The 17,540-nt window shown below is 42.4% G+C and overlaps 3 protein-coding genes across 6 annotated transcripts; all 3 read right to left on the bottom strand.

Moving 5' to 3' along the window:
* Positions 1 to 8,465, bottom strand: LOC108051560 (esterase B1). 3 transcript variants are annotated; one of them, XM_017133697.2, is made up of 8 exons: positions 8,422 to 8,465; positions 6,234 to 6,408; positions 2,807 to 2,911; positions 2,161 to 2,297; positions 1,204 to 2,102; positions 973 to 1,142; positions 632 to 912; positions 1 to 575 (listed from the first exon to the last, which is right to left on the bottom strand). In XM_017133697.2, exons 2-8 carry the CDS (start codon positions 6,384 to 6,386, stop codon positions 386 to 388), a joined length of 1,935 nt encoding a protein of 644 aa, XP_016989186.2. In that variant the 5' UTR covers positions 6,387 to 6,408; positions 8,422 to 8,465; the 3' UTR covers positions 1 to 385. The 3 variants fall into 3 exon arrangements, with proteins under 3 accessions (XP_016989186.2, XP_016989185.2, XP_016989184.2); XM_017133696.2 differs by lacking the exon at positions 8,422 to 8,465 and having other exon boundaries at positions 6,234 to 6,446; XM_017133695.2 differs by lacking the exons at positions 6,234 to 6,408; positions 8,422 to 8,465 and adding an exon at positions 4,298 to 4,856.
* A 1,867-nt stretch (positions 8,466 to 10,332) lies between these two features.
* Positions 10,333 to 14,675, bottom strand: LOC108051561. Its single transcript, XM_044458960.1, has 4 exons — positions 14,414 to 14,675; positions 13,020 to 14,338; positions 12,052 to 12,355; positions 10,333 to 11,882 (listed from the first exon to the last, which is right to left on the bottom strand). Exons 1-4 carry the CDS (start codon positions 14,673 to 14,675, stop codon positions 10,519 to 10,521), a joined length of 3,249 nt encoding a protein of 1,082 aa, XP_044314895.1. The 3' UTR covers positions 10,333 to 10,518.
* On the bottom strand, positions 14,673 to 17,145 carry LOC108051563 (UDP-glycosyltransferase UGT5-like). 2 transcript variants are annotated; one of them, XM_017133698.2, is made up of 3 exons: positions 16,868 to 17,145; positions 15,425 to 16,816; positions 14,673 to 14,750 (listed from the first exon to the last, which is right to left on the bottom strand). In XM_017133698.2, exons 1-2 carry the CDS (start codon positions 17,121 to 17,123, stop codon positions 15,450 to 15,452), a joined length of 1,623 nt encoding a protein of 540 aa, XP_016989187.2. In that variant the 5' UTR covers positions 17,124 to 17,145; the 3' UTR covers positions 14,673 to 14,750; positions 15,425 to 15,449. The 2 variants fall into 2 exon arrangements, with proteins under 2 accessions (XP_016989187.2, XP_044315009.1); XM_044459074.1 differs by lacking the exon at positions 14,673 to 14,750 and adding an exon at positions 15,280 to 15,367.
* Between the last annotated feature and the right edge of the window lie 395 nt (positions 17,146 to 17,540).

The following is a 17,540-nucleotide window of genomic DNA, read 5'->3' as shown; positions in this document are numbered from 1 at the left end:
TTAATAATAAAATATTTTTAATTTACAAAAACATCATGTGTTAGATGTTGGCATTATGTATAAGACAGACTCTGACTATTTACACCTGGTTATTGTGGATACACGTGTAGTAAGGAAAGACATCTTGACTTTGGGTTATGAGAGTGAGCAGGTGTTTGTGAGGGTGTTGGTGTGGATAAATGCTGGAACACTTACTAACTAGTTGCTAATAATATAGCTAAACATATAGCTAACAATGCCTACAAACTACGAAAATTGTACAATGAAATTTGCATTTAAATATTCTGGGTTTCGCGCGATCTTTCACAAAATGGCAATACGAAATTTGTATGTGTGAGGGTGAGTGTGTGGTGTGTGTAATGTGAACGTAAGTCGATATCCTTTTTCACATGGCAGCACCATTATAATGCTGATACATCTCGTCCCAGAACCTCTGACGTTCCGGCTCGGGATTCGTCTTCATGGCCATATTGGCTGAGATGTCCAAGTATTTGAGACTGTTCATCACATTGGTGGGATCGATTGGCGCCCACTTGGTGGTCAGGGCGGAATCCTCGGTATCCGGCGTGGGGGAGCTGTTATTAATTATACCTTTAGTTAGGGAAATAATTACTATTGTCTGGTCACTCACCCGTATTTGGCGAAATTCGTCCACATGCGCACCATACGGTTTTTGACCTGCACCTCCATTGACTTGGGGTCTAGACTCAAGTTGAAGAATCCGAACTTGAACAGGTAGCCCAGCTCATCGCCGTGGCAAACTCCGGGTCGTGGAATGCCCAACATGCGTTTGTAGAGACCCAAAGCGCCATCAAAAGAGAATCGATACATGTAAACAGGGGCATTTCCATATTTCGCATGATTACGGGCAGTACGACGGATGCCCTGCAGAAACATGAGATCCGTGAGGAGCTGTCAAGAAGATAAGATCAATAAATATTTATAATTTTGGATATCACAAGTCACACTCACCGCTATCATCTCGTCAACGGATTCAATTCCTACATGCTTGCTGCCCAAATAGAACGATCTTATCTCACGGGTCACTCTGTCATGGTATTGGGTGACATTCAAATCCTGTGGCACCAGGCGGCCAAAGTCATTCTCTATGATGCTCAGCAATTGGGGATTCTTGCGGAGTCCTTATTAAATGATTTTATGTTAATTAAGGCTTACTTGGGACTTTCTAAGGTCTTAACTTACTTCTTATAAACAACATAGCTTCGTGTGTATTGTAACCCGTCATGTAGGCCACGTCGCTGTTGAAGTTCTGCGTGTGATACATATCGCTGGGATGTTGGGTAAGGAAGGGCTGCTCGAGGAACTGCTCCTCCTGCGAGTCCTGATTCCAGTATCCCTCCACCACGGGGACGAAAGGCAAACCAATATTATTGCGCTGATCTTCGGCAGTGATTGTAGTTGGTGCTGCCTCCACCAGTTTCATGGCCGGAACCCGGCGCAGGAAGTCCAGGATGTCCTCGGTGTTGTTGGCTCCAACATAACCCAGATTGGCTGCCAATCGTGCAGCTCTTTGACTTGAACTGATTGCCATGGACCAGGGATTCAAGGCGGATCCACTTTGGGAAATCGCTCGGTGGAAAAGTCCCTTGGCTTGGGGTGAAAGTAGAAGCAGCTGAACGGACGAACCTCCGGCTGACTCTCCGAAAACGGTCACCTGGCTCGGATCTCCTCCAAAAGCAGCTATGTTATCACGCACCCACTTGAGCGCCAGAACCTGATCCTTGAGACCCTGGTTGCCAGGAGCATCGGGTCCGGCTGTAAGGAAGCCCAATGGACCTAGTCGGTAGTTCAGGGTGACCAGGACTATATCTTCGGCCACCAGGTAGTCGGGTCCGTAGAGGAAGGAGTTCCCGGAACCAAAGGAAAAGCCTCCGCCATGCAACCATACCATCACAGGGAGCTTCGGCTGCTCCCCGGACTCCTCATCCTTGGGCATTCTTGTGGTGAAAACGTTGATGAACAGGCAATCCTCGTCTCCCTTGAAGGTGTCCAAGATCATGTTTTTGTGGGGACAGCTCTGACCCTCCCGTGAGGCATCACGGATTCCCGACCATGGCTTCTCCGGCTCCGCAGCACGGAATCTGAAATTCAAGAAGTTATTAGACTCCAATTTGTATATCCTATCTAATAAGCTTTTACCTTCTTGATCCTGTTGGTGCTGCTCCATATCGCATGCCCTTGAAACTGTAATAACCTCCTCGCTCTCCAGATCGATATTTTTGATAGCGACCCCTAACTTTGCCCAACGATGTGGTGGCCACAATCTCACGCTCTTTCTGCGAATGAATATGGCAAACAATGTTAATCTATATATAGTTATTATGGTAGAGTCTATTGTAACAGTCGATTTGTGTAGAAGAAATCCACTTCAAGGCCCACTAATTTGGCCGCCACTCTTGCGAATGCAAAAAATCTAAGTTGCGCAACCAATTTGCATCGGAGTGCGAACTCGAATAGAACCAGCGCATAGAAGTATGCCATGAGCCTGGCCAGAGTTGCGCAATCGCCTCGGTCAATGGCCAAAAATCCAGTTCCCGCCTTCAGTCACCTGCCAGTTGGTTCTTGACTTAGTGGCCAAGTTGGGGGGTGTGTGTGCAAATGTCAGCTCTTTCTTTGCTATTGAGTCGACCTCAGCCCCAAAACAGCACCTGCATCAATGTTTGACCAGCTGTCCATGTTCAAGTTGAGATTTGATTGGCCACTATTTGGCCATTTCGGCTACCAAAAGAGGCTGTAAACAATTGGCATTTGCCGAGACCACAGTTCAAGGCCGATGGAAACTCACCCGCAGAGATCGCACCACCTCCTGGACCACTCGCATGGCCCTCGACGGCAGCAGTTGCACAAGCGAGTTCGGATGCGATGTCAGGGTCTTCCAGGCCGTCGTCTCCTGCAATTGCAAATTCCAAAGAGTTTTAGTATGCACAGGGAAAAAATGTGGGGCTTTATGAATGATATATGTGAAAACAAAAAGAGATCTTAAAGATATGTTTCTGGACTTACAAAAAAGAAATAATAAAATTTTTACGATCTTAAAAATATTGGTATGCTGGTATTGGCTTGTTTGGAAAACAAACGCAACTAGTGCCCTTAAATTCTATTACTAGGATAATATTTTCAATAAATAAATCTTTAAGTAAATAAAACTTCCCATTCTTGAAAACTTGGTCTTATGAAAAACATATTTAATTTATTTTTTAATGAAAATATTTTATATGTAATTTTAATCAGTGGACATTAAGCGACAATGATATTTTTTGTCGTGCAGTTAACAGCAATTTACAAAACATGCAGCGGCGCCTTGTGCAAAGGCCCAGACTCAGGCCGAGTCCAAGTTCATCGGGCTCGATGACAATTTTTGGGGCTGTCCGATTTGCAAAGCGGCGTTAACTGCCAACGGGCAACCTTCACCGACTGCGACGCTTAATTGAAATGCCATTTGCATAACACAAATACTCGCTTGGCGGCAATTAGGCAGCGGAATTAGCAACGGCAACATCGAGAGTCACGTGCTGCCAGAGGAAACGCCAATCCCGATCTGTCTGTCTGTCCAACTGGCTGTTCCCAGGCCGAAATGGGCCTGTTTCTGGCTGTGAATCATGACACAATTAGACGCCATTTGGTGGCTGTGGAGCACCGAGATTCAAGTTCACCTCTAACAGTGTTGTTATGCTAATTACGTGTGCCGTATACTCTAACTTGGTGGCTATGGGCCGGACTGTAAGACCAGCCACGAAAACGAGTTCAATTGCGTGAACGGTATTCGGACTTCGTTTTGTTTATTTTGGCATTTCTTTGTGTGTGTGGTCTGTGGCCTATGCAAATGTGGGTGTAGCTGGCTTATAACAGTTTCCTATCTAGCCCCGATCGATGTTGGCTTTAATTATAACTGTTTAATGCGCTTGTCGGCTGCGTGTGTTCGATAACAAAATAAACTGCGGCTTAAAAGGCGCTTAAGAAGTGGGTCATTGTTCAACGCATAAAGCGCGAGAGTGCTGGGAAAATAATTAAAGTCTGCCAATTAATCGTGATCTTCGATTTGGTGTTAGCCATCGAGCTGCTCTAATATGTAAATGAGTGAGAGCTGGCTCACACAAGGCAAAAACATCTGTGGTTGCATTGCGAATCTCGCATAATATTTTCGCCGCTTACAATGCAAACATTATGCAATGGGCGCTTTCACGCCACGCTCGACAGCCAAAAATAAAAGCGAAATAAAATGCAGGTAGAAAGGCAGCGATGCAATTGTTGCATAAGAACCATATTCGATACGAACCGTGGTAGAACGGACCATTTGGGGGATTTGGCGCATGTCCAGTGACCCGGAAGAGTTTTCGCTTTTTGTTGCATTTTCCGGCGATATTGTTGTCGTTGTCGTTGTCGTCGTGGTCGATGTTGTGGTGCCGATTAAAAACAACGCTTTGGCCCGCAAATCTTGCAAATCACCGCCACCCTCCTCTGCGGGGGACTTTCTCCGCTCTGTGACTATGATTCGATGGCCGGATTCGTTCGGTCGCTGCACACAAATTGCCAAGACAATTAGACCGGTGGCCAGCAAAAGAGCCGCGATCGCCGCTCCACGGGCCAAATTCCGGGGACAGGGCATGACGAAAGCGAAGACCGTGGAGTGGGACAGGGAACTCCGCTTTTGTTTTATGCAACCGTTTGACAGCCGCACAAATTCGTTGCAGTTGTTCCGACAAATGCAATGGAACGCGGAGCCGTAAACTTTGATTTATTGAACTCGCACACTGGGGGAGTGACACTGGCAAACGAACAGTCTCTGCAAAAAGTCTGAATACTCGGGATCAACGCTTCGCGCTTCCGACAGCAACTGTTGCACTTTCGACTGTCTGAAGCCTTTTGAATTAAATTCCACTTGCTCCTCGATTTTCCTCGATTTCTCGCTATGGCATGGCAGTCATTAAAGTACCGTGGGATATGGAAAAAGTCGGGTATTTGAGGCTTTAGAAAACTAGTTGATTTTAATTTTCCGGTTTTTGAGTGGATTTCATTTTCTAGCACATTCAGTTAAACTTGCAAACATTCATAAATAAATATATTTTAAAATCAAAACTTTTTCCTAAAATACTTTTTCAAAACAAACAATTTGAACGAAATTTCTTAATGGAATCCATATAGCTTTTACTGGGTATTCCCAATTCGAATTTTCCCAACAAGTTAGTTTTGCCATCTTGTTAGAGCTGCACTTGTTAATGTCTGTCCGTCGGCTGTTTGGTGTTTAAAATACATTTTTTGGTTTGTTTTGTTTCTTTTTTTTAGTGCTTGTAATCATTGTTTTTTATTGTCGGATTATGTAAGGCACGCAATGGTATAGTGTAGACATTAGGCCATTGTTCGCTTGTGCATTCTGTAGTATTTGTACCGGCTTGTCGGCGATGTTGGCCTTTTATCAGTCAATGTTATCCGACCGGCAAACGGAAATGTTTCTAAAGTTTAATTGCCATATTTATTCAGCTATGGCATAAATTTGTTGATGGTGGGTGATGAAAATAATTAAATTTGCGGTGTTATAAGTGTGGGATCAAGACCCTCACGATTTCTATATAAAGGGCATCGTGATGCACCAGAGTTGAGTGAGCAATTCGCTTGCCAAGTAGCTGCATTTGGCTTATGAATTGAATGCATTGCCGGAGAGATTCGTATTCAGTTGGGCTTCTCAGAAGGCCAGCCATTATTTGTATTGTACCCCTGAGCACATGTTTTGGGCCACTGGCTGCCTAATTAGCAGTTGCCAACAAACTATTCGTTGTCAGTTTTCACGCGCTTCACTTCCCCCATAAAACAATAGAACCGCGAGGCATTGCAATTGACCAGTCTTATTTGCTATTTGGTGTGCCATAAAGTCCATTAACAGGCACATGTAAATGCAGTGACCGGCAGCCAGACAACTTGGCCAAAACGCCGAAACACCAAAACAGTTGGCCATAAGCAGAGACAATGGCTTTGCGTTGAGTGACGGCTACTTGTAGCGACTTCTGTGGTGCTCAGGTGTTGAATTACTTTTGGGGCGGCAACAAATTTGCGACACGATGTCAAAGTCACACAATTGACCGAGTCAGCCGAAATGGCCAAAACTGGGCACGCTTTGTAATACTTCTTTTGTTTGTGCTTAATTTATACGATCTGTTCTAAGATCTGGCAAATACTCGCTAATATATTCCGGTGGGATGACGGGTTCTTGAACTCACCTTTAGCTGGTTGGAGATCTTCCCAGCACGTGCTATGGCCGTGCCGAAAGTGGACGGGGCTATGGCAATCGAGGAGCTGACATCGCAGAACAGTATTACGCCCAATCCCAGCAGCAGGAGGCTCAGAAGTGGTCCCAGTCCGGCGTTTGTCATCGTGTGTTTGCTTTTCGACTGGCTAAACAAATCGGAATAATGCATTAGTCGATGGCCCGTGTTATGGCCAGATGTGTTTGCCAAACGTCGTTGTTGTCCAAGCCGAAAACGAAAACGAACCGAAATATCGAATCGAAGTGCGCAACGCTTCTGAGCCAACTTCTTGGTCAGGGCCAAGACAAAGACGCGAATGTCAACAGATGGAGAGGCAATTTTAGACGCTCTTGTGCTTGACTCCACTCCACACAACTTGGCTCAGAGCCGCTAACTTGGCTCAGTTTTTACACCGCCAGTCGACGGTGGTCTCAATTTAAATTGCTTGCCATTATTTTCGAATTTGTTCACTGTGCTTGTCTTGAACTAATACAGACATTATTCAATTTTGTTTTGCTGCTGTTGTTTTTATTGCGCTGTTTTTTTTTGTCCCCCCAATGAGAGGTCACTAAATATTTTGCATGCTCACAGGGCGTATGATTAATTAGGAATTCATATGGCTTTAAGTTTATTCCAAATTTTGGCGTGTCTGAATATGAATTTGTTTTATTTTTTTACATTAAATGCGAGACTCAATGACAATGGACTAGTTGAATGACAAGACCGGAAACCAGGGCGAGAAGGTCCCAAAGAAGCTAACGAACTTTTTTTGTGCTTGCCATAAATCTGTTAATTAACCAAAATGGAAAAGTTTTGTCTATCTAGTAAGGGTGTTAATTATAGTTCCGCTTCCTTAACGGCAACGCTTAACTGGGCTATAAACACATATTGCCAATGAACACGCCCCCAGTAAACCAGCAACCCAGAGCCACTTCCTCCTTTTTCAAAAGCCTCGACATTGCTGTTGGCCTCTTTTTCTCGGAGCTCTCTGAGCCATTTGTAGTTGCGACAATGCCACGGCAACACTTGCACTTTCCTTGAAAGTTGTTCAACCAGCTGCAGATGCAGAGAAACCGAAAGAGAGAAAATCGCCGATCAGCTGTGGGCTTTTCTCTTGGCCATAAATCAATGTGTTTAAATATGCATTTATGATTACAAGAAAGTATGCAAATTTGACTTGGATTGTGTGCAATGCTGAATACAAATTGGTAACGATTGAGCTGAAACCGACTATTCCAATAGCAGAATGTGGCTATTTTGTAATGACCAGGCCAATTGAAGAGTTGGTAACTGAAACTAAAGAGAGAGCTTAAAAGAGAGGGCCACAAATTGGCAGTTATTGGCCATTTAAACGGGTCGGGAAAACCGAGAGTGGAGTGGGGAAAAGCAGCTGACCACCAGGAGAGCTGGAAATGCAACTGGGATTGGGATTCAGGCCGAGATCGAGCTGGAAGACTTGGCCTGGAGCCGGCCAGACGGGCTTGCGACGCCTTACGTAAGCGGCGAGCAAAACAAAAAAGGTAAATATTGAGTGAGAAAATAACAGAAAAAAAATTAAGCCAAATAGCTGAGAGAAATGAAGAGATAAGCCCCAAAAGAGAGGTGTGAGAAAGCGAGAGTTGGCCGAAGATGATGGCCCAGTGGCTTTTGGCGTGCGCCGTTTAACTGTGAATTTCGCTTGACCCATTATATAAGTAGCCGGGCCTGCAAAAACGGAACTAATTCAAAACTATTTTCAAATTTGTCAGAGACATTCGAAAGGCATCTGCTCGGGGAACTGCTTATGCTCACTCGCCAAGTTTCATTAACAAAAGCTGGCTGTGCAAATATTTCACCAGCAAACAGACAAATATTTGACACACATATTTTTCTTGAACCCTGCTCAATGACTCAACAAGATGGCAACTGCACTGCGCAATTTTCAACAGATTTGTAGGGTAAATATGTCAACTTTGTAGACATCAATCACCATCAAATCGTTTTCTTTGATTAATTCTGGGAATTACTTTAAACACTTTGAGCACTGAAACACTTTTCGCTGCACTGTCTAATTGGCTTCGTGTGTTGGGCAAGTTCAAGTTTGTGGCCCGAGTCTTTGGTCTGCCACTTCGATTCAATTCAATTCGATTCGATTTCTTATGAATTCGGACTCCTCGCGTACCGGAATACTCGTGCTCCACGTTCGACTGTCGCCGACAAACTGAGGCTGCGACTGTGCAGCGGTGCGCTTAAGCGTCAAATTGCTCCGGCTTATACCTTAACCCAATGCGGCATGCAAAACATGGCCACCAGTCTGCTTGATCTTTAAAAATGGTTTTACGACATGATTTGAATTAGAAGCTGTCATAACTTTTACCTTAAAATTCTTATTATAAAAAGATCTTCTTTCGCATTTTAACTTGTCATTAAACGCTTATATTTTAATGTAATCTCCAAGGTTATATATTAATTATATTTTAACGATATATGCATATATTTCATTTTTTTTATAAGAGTCTATTTTTATTTCATTTTTTAAGTCAAGCTTAACCATTGGCATTTATTTTTATTGACATTTTGTTGTTAATTCTTATAAAAAAATGGTAAGCATTTAAAGATCATTTATACTTTTGTAAGATATACTCTAAATGATTAATAGCTTTTCAGTAAGTAATGATTTGTAAAAGTAGTTATAAAACTACTGACCAAAAGGGTATTCCCTCGGCTGTTTTGATGTTTAATTGCTTCCAGCTTGCCGATGGACAGTAGATTAACAGTTTGTTTGAAAAGCTGGGTTTCTGTGGTCTTAAATTATGGATGTACTCATTTCGGGTGGCAATTGGCAATTGGTGGACAGCCCAAAATAAGCTCGTTCTTGGGCCTGATTGTCCCCCTTTTTGGTCATTTTTGCGGCTGACATCTGGAACTCGGCTTATTTGTCAGTGGCCACACAACTATGGGCACGTGAAATTATACTCGTTTATGGCCCCCGCGGAAAAGCAGTTGACACTGGGGTTAGAGATGGCCAGTCTCGTTTACCGTTTGAGATCAAGGATGCATCTAATAATCTGTGGCACAATAAGCCAAGGCAGTGCGATTTGGATGTGGAAAATAAACTAGCCAATGGCAATGAAATGACAGCTGTAAAGGTGAGTATGCGAGCGTAATTTAACGTTAACAATTAATGGCAAACGCCGGATGGAAATGAATTTTTCACAAAGCCCGACTAATTAACACAGCGTTTGCCCAAGTCAATCGTCAAGACATTTAGTTTCAATATTAGCGGAACAATTAAGCGGGGAATCTTCGCCAGAACCACTAATTAATCGTTCTCGGCGGCTGGTGACCTCAATGCCGTTTGTTCTCACTCCGGTGCTCTGCAGCCGAATTTAATATTTAGCCAAGCGCAGATCGTAAACAAAAGAATGCCGGGGCACAGTGCAAATAAACCTCGAAACGGAAAATTAAAAACAAACCGAAAACAACCACCATAATGTACACTTCTGTTTATGAATTCATATTTTGTGCATTCTGCCCGCGGTCTGTGTCTGTTGTTCTGCCCTTAAAATGTGTGTCACCATTTGTCGTAATTGTTTAACCCAAATATTTGCCAAAGTGTCAATTACCATGACATATGAAAGTTAAGCCAGTAGGAAATTTAAGTCTTTAGCATGCAAGCCAGATCCGGAAGCATAGGAAAGAATTTAAGATGGGAAGATTTACAGTAAGCGAAGCTGTTGAAAGGCAGAACCTGTAGTGGATTTTCTGAGGCAGACACAAATCAAGGACAACCGCAGGTTTTCGCTGTGCTGACGTCAATAAGTTCTTCATTTCGAATAACACGACATTCGAGGTGATAAGTTTATTAAAATGTAAACAATAAAAAAACTGCAGAATATAAGCTTATTTAATAAGCGTTAATTTTTTGTTTACCATAATAAAGCCAAAATGTTTTATTAAACTTTTTGCAATTAGCTTTAAATTCACAAATAAAATTTTAATTTTTAATAAAACTTAAATTAAAAAAAATCTCTTTAAACTTTCACAAAACATAATAATTACATTTTGTAGCTTTAGTATTGCGAACACCAGTTCAGATAAGATATTAAATTTGGTTACAATTAATTTTTATATGACGACTAAACTTATACTATAAATTAGACGTTACTATGATCGTTAATGAAAATCGAAGTATACTTTTGAGATAAATTAATAAAATAACATGTTTACAGAAATCGGGTAAGGTTAACATAAAATCATACTAATACTTGGTGTAAAATTAATGTATTTGCAATCTTGATCCAGCCAAGCTAATCTGCGTAAATGTTACTTCTCGTTCCTGCCTTCGTCTTTGCCTTTCTCGACTTTTTTGAAACATCTTGAAGATCAAAAATATTACTGATCCAAAAACGATTCCAAAGCGTAGACCAAAGGGGAGAAGCCAATCTAATCTGTAGTATCGCATCAGGGAAATCTCTTCCGTCTTGAGGCGCATGTGTGTGGCATCCTTATTTCTAAGGACGTACTCCGTCCACCAGACAGCCGTATCCAATGGACTCATGGGTCGGTCCCTGAAGGTGTGCGACATTTTCCTAGCGTTCATATCATATTCAGGATTTTGTAGTATCTCTTCGATAGTATTGGTAAGGATTTCCGTGTTCAATGCATTCGAGTCCAAGATCTCGGCCATACCAGCTTGCCTTACATACTGCAAATTAATATATTGGTCAAAGAACAGCGGCAGTCCCAGCATCGGAACTCCGCTGTCAACCGCCTCCATTACACTCAGAAGTCCGCCGTTTGTGATGAACAGAACGACTTTGGGATGATTCAAAATGTGGCGCTGTGGTGCTTTTTCAATGACATATATGTTGTCCGATTTGTTGGGCATGTTAAAGAACTCGTTTTTCCAAATCACCCGCTGCTTAAGTTTGGCAAATGACTGCATCAGCGGTTGCTGCATATTTTCCGGTAAAAACTGCACCATTATATCAAGTCCCATGGAGAAATAGATGACTCCGTGCAGCGCCTCGTCCATAAATCTCTGCAAATCATCCTCGCATGGTTCCGGGGGTTCGCTGAGATGCAGACCTCCCACCTCAATGATGTTGGGTACATTAGCTCGCACCCTGCCCATACTGAAGTGGTTGTTCACTAAGATAACCGAGTACCTGTGCCGCAGCTCATAAAATTTTTGCTCCGAATAGCCGAAGAATTTTTTGAAGATACTGAGTTGAGCTGGCCTTATTATCAAACGTTCCAGCAACATCTCCTCAGTGATATGGATCCAGTTGTAAAGCCGACTTACCAACGTGTGGTCTCTAGAGTAACCTACGTGTGAGATCGGTTCGTAGATGTTTGGTGCCGGATTTCCCGCCAATTCCTCAGTGTTCCAGCTGACAATTCCACCGGACAATCCCATCAGGCTGGCATTATAGTACTCCACCAGGCCGTAAAGTGCTTCCAAACCGGACGGTTCCATCATGACCAGGTCAAAATGCTCCCTCTTGTCCTGTAGCATCTTCTGGACGGCATCGTCTCTCAGGATATCTTGGGACATGTTGAAGAGCATTGTCACAGCCAGTACACTCTCCATCCACTTATTACCAAAGTAGTCCAAAAGTTGGTCGGATTCGACCATTTCTAAAAGGAAAGACCGATAAGTAACACTATTTGATTAAAATTGTAAAATGTGTATACCCTTGCAGAGGGTATTATAACTGAATGTTGTTTATTATAACGTTGTTCTATTTGTTGACTCATTTTCATGTTAGGTCTTTCCGAAAGTTCACTATAAGCTAAAGTGACTTACCCTGTACGCGTTTGTTTAGCTTAGCAATGCGTATATGTCGAACTCCATCGATGTCGGGTGGCATTAATTCTGGTGTAATTAACGTCACATTGTGTCCCCGTTTGACTAGGGCCTTAACCAACGGCTGCAGCACCAAAAAGTGCGAGCTTAAATGGTAAGAAAATATGCCTAGGATGTGGGCAGCCTGTGCAGTATCCTGGTGAAGATCCTGTTGCAGCAGCAGGACCAAGCTAAGGGCTATCCAATGAAATCCGAGGCGCATTGTCACGATTTCAGTCCGTTCATGTCGGAGCTCGGTCTGCAACTGCACACAATCTAATCAGAAATGTATTTTTCTGATTGGGAAAACAATAAATTTATTGATAACTCAAAGAAAGAGAGCGCATATGACTCTGCAAACATTTAATTCTTCCGTTAATATTGGGTTAAAATTAATTATAATGCTGGCTAAAAATAATGACAAACTTTATTGTTAAAATTAAAAAACGTTTAGTTTTCATCAGTAAAAAAAAAAAGGTGTATGTGTCTGATAACCAGTTGAGGAGTTGCAGTTTACCTTTGGTTAAAGAGTACACGTGCATGACAACTTTTACAAGAGTCATAAATAACAAACAAATTCTATCGGCAAGATTTTATACTGATAGCTTTTACACTGCCCGAATAAACTGTAACCGATTTTGATAAATCCTAAGGCTTTGGTGCAAAAATTAGATAAAACTATTATATCAGACAAAACCAGCAAGGGTATAAAAAGTATCTGCATTAAATAATTTTAAGATTTTAAGATTGAAATTGTAATTTATGTGAGGCTAAAAACAATTTTCGGTAACTATCATTAAACTTGAATTTATGAGTTTTTTTATTCAAAATTTAAACATTTATAATATATTAATTTTTATAAAAAATAGTTAAATTCTACTTATCTTATTTTAAAAAAATTTGACATACATTGTACATACTTAATTAACTAATTGGTCTAGAAAAGATTGCTTAAATCGACTGACAGGATTTCTCTTGATCAAACTCCATCCCAGAAAAAGCACCGATCCAGCGATCACTCCCAAACGAAAACCAAAAGTGAGGATGCTGTCAATTCTATAGTACTGCAAAATTGGAATTTCCTCAGCATTGAGTCGAATGTGGGTTATATCCCGGTTTCGCAATGCATACTCCGTCCACCAAACCGCCGTATCCAAAGGACTCAAAGGTCGATCCCGAAAAGTGTTCGACATGTCCTTGGCCCTCAGCGCGTATTTAGAGTTTTCAATAACTAGCCGAATATTTGAAGTCAGTGTATCTGCGTTCAGGGTGTTGATGTCCAAAACCTTGGCTATGCCCGCTGCTTGCGCCCATCGTAAATTTCCAAACTGGTCAAAGAAGATCGGCAGTCCCAGCATCGGAACTCCACTGGAAACCGCCTCCATCACACTTAGCAGTCCTCCGTTTGTAATGAAAAGGCGGACATTGGGATGCGCCAAAACGTGCCGTTGGGGTGCTTTTTCAATCACATATATGTGGTCCGATTTATTAGACATATTTAGGTACTCAGTCTTCCAAACAATTCGCTGCTTCAACTTTGCAAAGGACTTTATAAGAGTTTGCTGAATGTTTTCCGGAAGAAACTTTACCATGATGTCCAGGCCCATTGAAAAATAGATTACTCCGTGTTCCGCCTCGTCCATAAATCTCTGCAGATTCTCATCACTTGGTTCCGGGGGCTCGCTGAGATGCAGACCTCCCACTTCGATAAGATTGGGCACATTGGAACGCACTTTGCCCATACTAAAGTGGTTGTTCACTAAGATCACAGAGAATCTGTTCCGCAGGTCATAGAATTTTTGATCCGAATAGCCAAAGAACTTTTTAAAGAGGCGCAGCTGAGCTGGCAATACGATCAAGTTCTCCAGCAACTTCTCCTCTATGATATGGATCCAGTTGTAAAACCTGCTCGTTAAGGAGTGGTCCCTGGAGTAGCCCAAATGTGAGATGGGTTCGTATATGCTCGGCGCCGGATTCCCAGCCAATTCTTCGGTGAACCAGTTTACTCCTAAGCTATTTAGGCCCACAAGAGTGGCGTTGTAGTGTTCCACAAGTCCGTAAAGCGCATCCAGGTTGCTCGCCTCAATCATAATAAGATCAAACTTTTCGCTTTGGTCCTGCAGCATCCTTTGAACGGCATCGTCACTCAGGATATCTTGGGACATGTGGAAATACATTGTGGCAGCCAGAGTGCCCTCCGTCCATTTGTTTATCAAGAAGTCCAAAATTCGGTCCGATTCAATTATTTCTGCAGGCAAATAAAAAAAATTTTAAAATGCAATATTAGCTATTATAATTTTTCTATTGTTTCAAGGTGACTTACCCTGCATGTGTTCGTTAAGCTTGGGAATTCGTATATGCCGGGCTCCCTTGAGGTCGGTTAGCATGCCCTCTGGTGTGATGAGGGTCACATTATGTCCTCGATTTAGAAGCGCCTGAATTAACGGCCGAACTACCAGAAAGGGCGAGGGGCAGTGAAATGGAAATATGCCCAGGATGTTGGCCGCCTGTGCCAGATCACGGCTAAGATTCAGGTGCAAAAAGAGACACACGACCAGAACTGGCCAAACAGAAGTGAAGCGCATTTTCACGCTGTTAGTCCGTCCATGTCGGAGCACTATCCACAACTGGCCACAATCTAATCTAAAGTGTCGCCGAACCTTTAAAAGTTTATTTCGATTTGCGAGCAGAGAGTGGGTTGATAATTGAATGTACTCATAGTTTTTCAGATTAAAATAGCGCTCATTGGTTTGTGAAAACTCAATTGATAAAATATTTTAGTCGATCGTTATCGCAAGCTAAGCATGTTTTTGACCAATATTTATACATTTTTATGAGCAGATTAATGCAATCAATTCCTGGAAACGTATCCGCCTTTTACGCTATTAAAAATAAATTGAAGCCCAATAATAATATCGATTCAACGATAATTCCAAAGCGCAGGGAAAAATTTGTAATTTGATCTAGCTAACACCAACCTTTAATTGAAATAAAAATTAAGTTCTTTTATATTATAAATTGTTGAGAGTTTTAATACATTGACATTGAATGCGTTTGTTTAGCCAGGAAAATCGAAATCCTATTTTCATGATTATTGCAATCTAATCTTAATCATCATCAGAAATGGCATGTAAGTTTACTTTTATCATAAGTAATATCAATAAAATTTTAATTTATCTTTTTAGTTTTGGGATGGAAAGTAAAAGCTCTTTGATTGCTTGCTCGTTATACCGCAATTTTTGTTAAAGGAAGATAATGAATATACGAGCAAAAATGTCTGTAATCAAATCTTATATAATCTTAATAAATAAAAGGAGACCTAAAAATAGTTTACCTGAAAATGTCGAGCCTAAAGAAATCTAAGAGTCTGATTCATATGTATTCATCGGCATTTGTATCTGCATGAACGTCCTTTGCCTTTCCCAAAGTCTTCTCTGTCTGCTCCGATTTTTCTGGTACAATCTCCAGGCCAGAAATATAACCGATCCAAAAATGAATCCAAAACGAGTTGCAAAGGTGATCACGCTGTCTAGTCTGTAATACCGAATCAGTGGAATTTCCTCCGCATTAAGTCGCATGTGAGTCACATCCCGATTTCGCAAGGCGTACTCCGTCCACCAAATGGCAGTTTCCAAAGGACTCATCGGTCGATCCTTAAAGGACTTTGACATTTCTTTTGCTTTTTTGGCATAGCTTGGGTTTTCGACCATTTTTGTAATGGCTGAGGCTAGGGCATCTGCATCCAAAGCATTCGTGTCGAGAACTTCAGCCATTCCTGCTAACTGCACTCGATGTAAATTGTTAAACTGGTCGAAGAACACCGGTAGTCCCAGCATTGGAACTCCACTATCAATTCCCTCCATTACGCTCTGTAGTCCACCGTGGCTTATGAACAATCGTACATTGGGATGGGCCAGCAACTGGCGCTGAGGTGCTTTCTTAATCACATATATGTTATCCGGCTTGTTGGGTAGCATGGAGAGCTCATTCTTCCAGATTACCCTTTGTTTTAGTTGCGCAAAGGTCTGCAGCAATTTATTCTCCATATTATCCGGCAGATATTTTACAAGGATGTCCAGACCCATTGAGAAATAGATGACGCCGTGCTCCGCTTCGTCCATAAATCGGAGTAGCTCCTCACTACACGGTTCCGAAGGTTCGCTGAGATGCAGTCCTCCCACCTCGATGATATTGGGTACATTAGATCGCACTCTTCCCATACTGAAGTGGCTGTTTATCAGGATCACCGAGAATCTGGACCGCAGCTCACTTAGTTTTTCAGCCGAATAGCCAAAGAACTTCTTGGAGACCTTCGCTTGGGCAGGACGAAAGACCAGGCGCTCTAGCATTTTCTCTTCGGTTATATATATCCAGTTGTTCCACCTGCTAATAAGCGAGTAATCGAGAGCGAAACCCATAGGTGAAATTGGTTCGTAAACACTGGGAGCTGGATTACCCGCCAAGTAGTCGATGTTCCAGTTTATATTCACACATGAAACTCCAACTAAGGATGCGTTGTAAAACTCGGCCAATCCGTAGAGGGCGTCCAGGTGACTGGCCTCCAGCAATATCATATCAAATCGTTCACTTTTGTCGCTCATCATCCTCCGAACTCCAGTGTCGTTTAGAATGGCATGGGAGACGTTAGAAAAGATCGTGGCAGTCAGAACTCCCTCTCGCCATTTGTTTCCCAATAATTCCAGGAACTGGTCGCTGTCGATTAGATCTGTTAACAAATTTAGTTCAATTTTTATGGTAAGTATTTCAAATGACTCACCCTGCATAAGCGTGTTTAGCATTGGCACGCGAATGTGACGTACTCCCTCGATGTCGGCCGGTAAACCCACGGGTGTGATCATGGTGACCTTGTGCCCCCGCCCAACTAGCGCCTGAACCAGTGGCCTAACCATCTGGAAGGGTGAGGGCAGGCGGTACGGGAATATGCCCAAGATGTTGGCCGCCTGTCCCAAGTCCAAAAATAGATTTGCGTGCAAAAGCAGGCCGAGCGCCAGCCAAGCACAGCCGAGGCGCATTTTCACGCTTTTGGTTCGCTCATGTCGGAGCTCTGTCCTAAACTAAACGCAATCTTATCTAAACTAGAACGAATACCCCCGAAAGTTCCAGCTGACTCGCCGGGGTAATAACCATAAAAATAGCTGATAACTCATAGATAACTGATAATTTTCTAAATCGAAATTGAAAGCTAAACGGCTTGTAGTTACTTGAGAAAATAAACTTAGTTTTGCGCCAACAGGGAAATTATATTCAAAAACATCCCTTATCAACGAGATTGTAGTTGACTCTTTCTTTTATGTGTACAATAGTGGCATCCCTTTCTCCTGGTAAGTTCATTCAATAGTCGTCCCTTTTTGTAGCAGCCCCCAATTCGCATGCGCTAAATTGGACATCTGGAGGGGTCTTCTTCTCTGTACTGTCGCCCTCTTTTTGTT

The sequence above is a fragment of the Drosophila rhopaloa genome, unplaced genomic scaffold (assembly GCF_018152115.1).
Source record: "Drosophila rhopaloa isolate 14029-0021.01 unplaced genomic scaffold, ASM1815211v1 contig_178, whole genome shotgun sequence".
In the NCBI taxonomy this organism is placed as follows: Eukaryota; Metazoa; Arthropoda; class Insecta; order Diptera; family Drosophilidae; genus Drosophila; species Drosophila rhopaloa.
This window is presented reverse-complemented; position numbering and strand designations above follow the sequence as displayed.

Coding starts and splice junctions, on each gene's coding strand:
- LOC108051561 (XM_044458960.1), bottom strand. CDS start 14,675: ATGCGCTTCACTTCTGTTTGGCCAGTTCTGGTCGTGTGTCTCTTTTTG. Junction 14,339..14,413: donor GCTTAACGAACACATGCAGG/GTAAGTCACCTT, acceptor ATTTGCCTGCAG/AAATAATTGAATCGGACCGA. Junction 11,883..12,051: donor GCTAAACAAACGCGTACAGG/GTAAGTCACTTT, acceptor CTTTCCTTTTAG/AAATGGTCGAATCCGACCAA.
- LOC108051560 (XM_017133695.2), bottom strand. CDS start 4,627: ATGCCCTGTCCCCGGAATTTGGCCCGTGGAGCGGCGATCGCGGCTCTT. Junction 2,912..4,297: donor AAATGGTCCGTTCTACCACG/GTTCGTATCGAA, acceptor TTGCAATTGCAG/GAGACGACGGCCTGGAAGAC. Junction 2,103..2,160: donor GCACCAACAGGATCAAGAAG/GTAAAAGCTTAT, acceptor CTTGAATTTCAG/ATTCCGTGCTGCGGAGCCGG.
- LOC108051563 (XM_017133698.2), bottom strand. CDS start 17,123: ATGCGCCTCGGCTGTGCTTGGCTGGCGCTCGGCCTGCTTTTGCACGCA. Junction 16,817..16,867: donor GCTAAACACGCTTATGCAGG/GTGAGTCATTTG, acceptor ATTTGTTAACAG/ATCTAATCGACAGCGACCAG.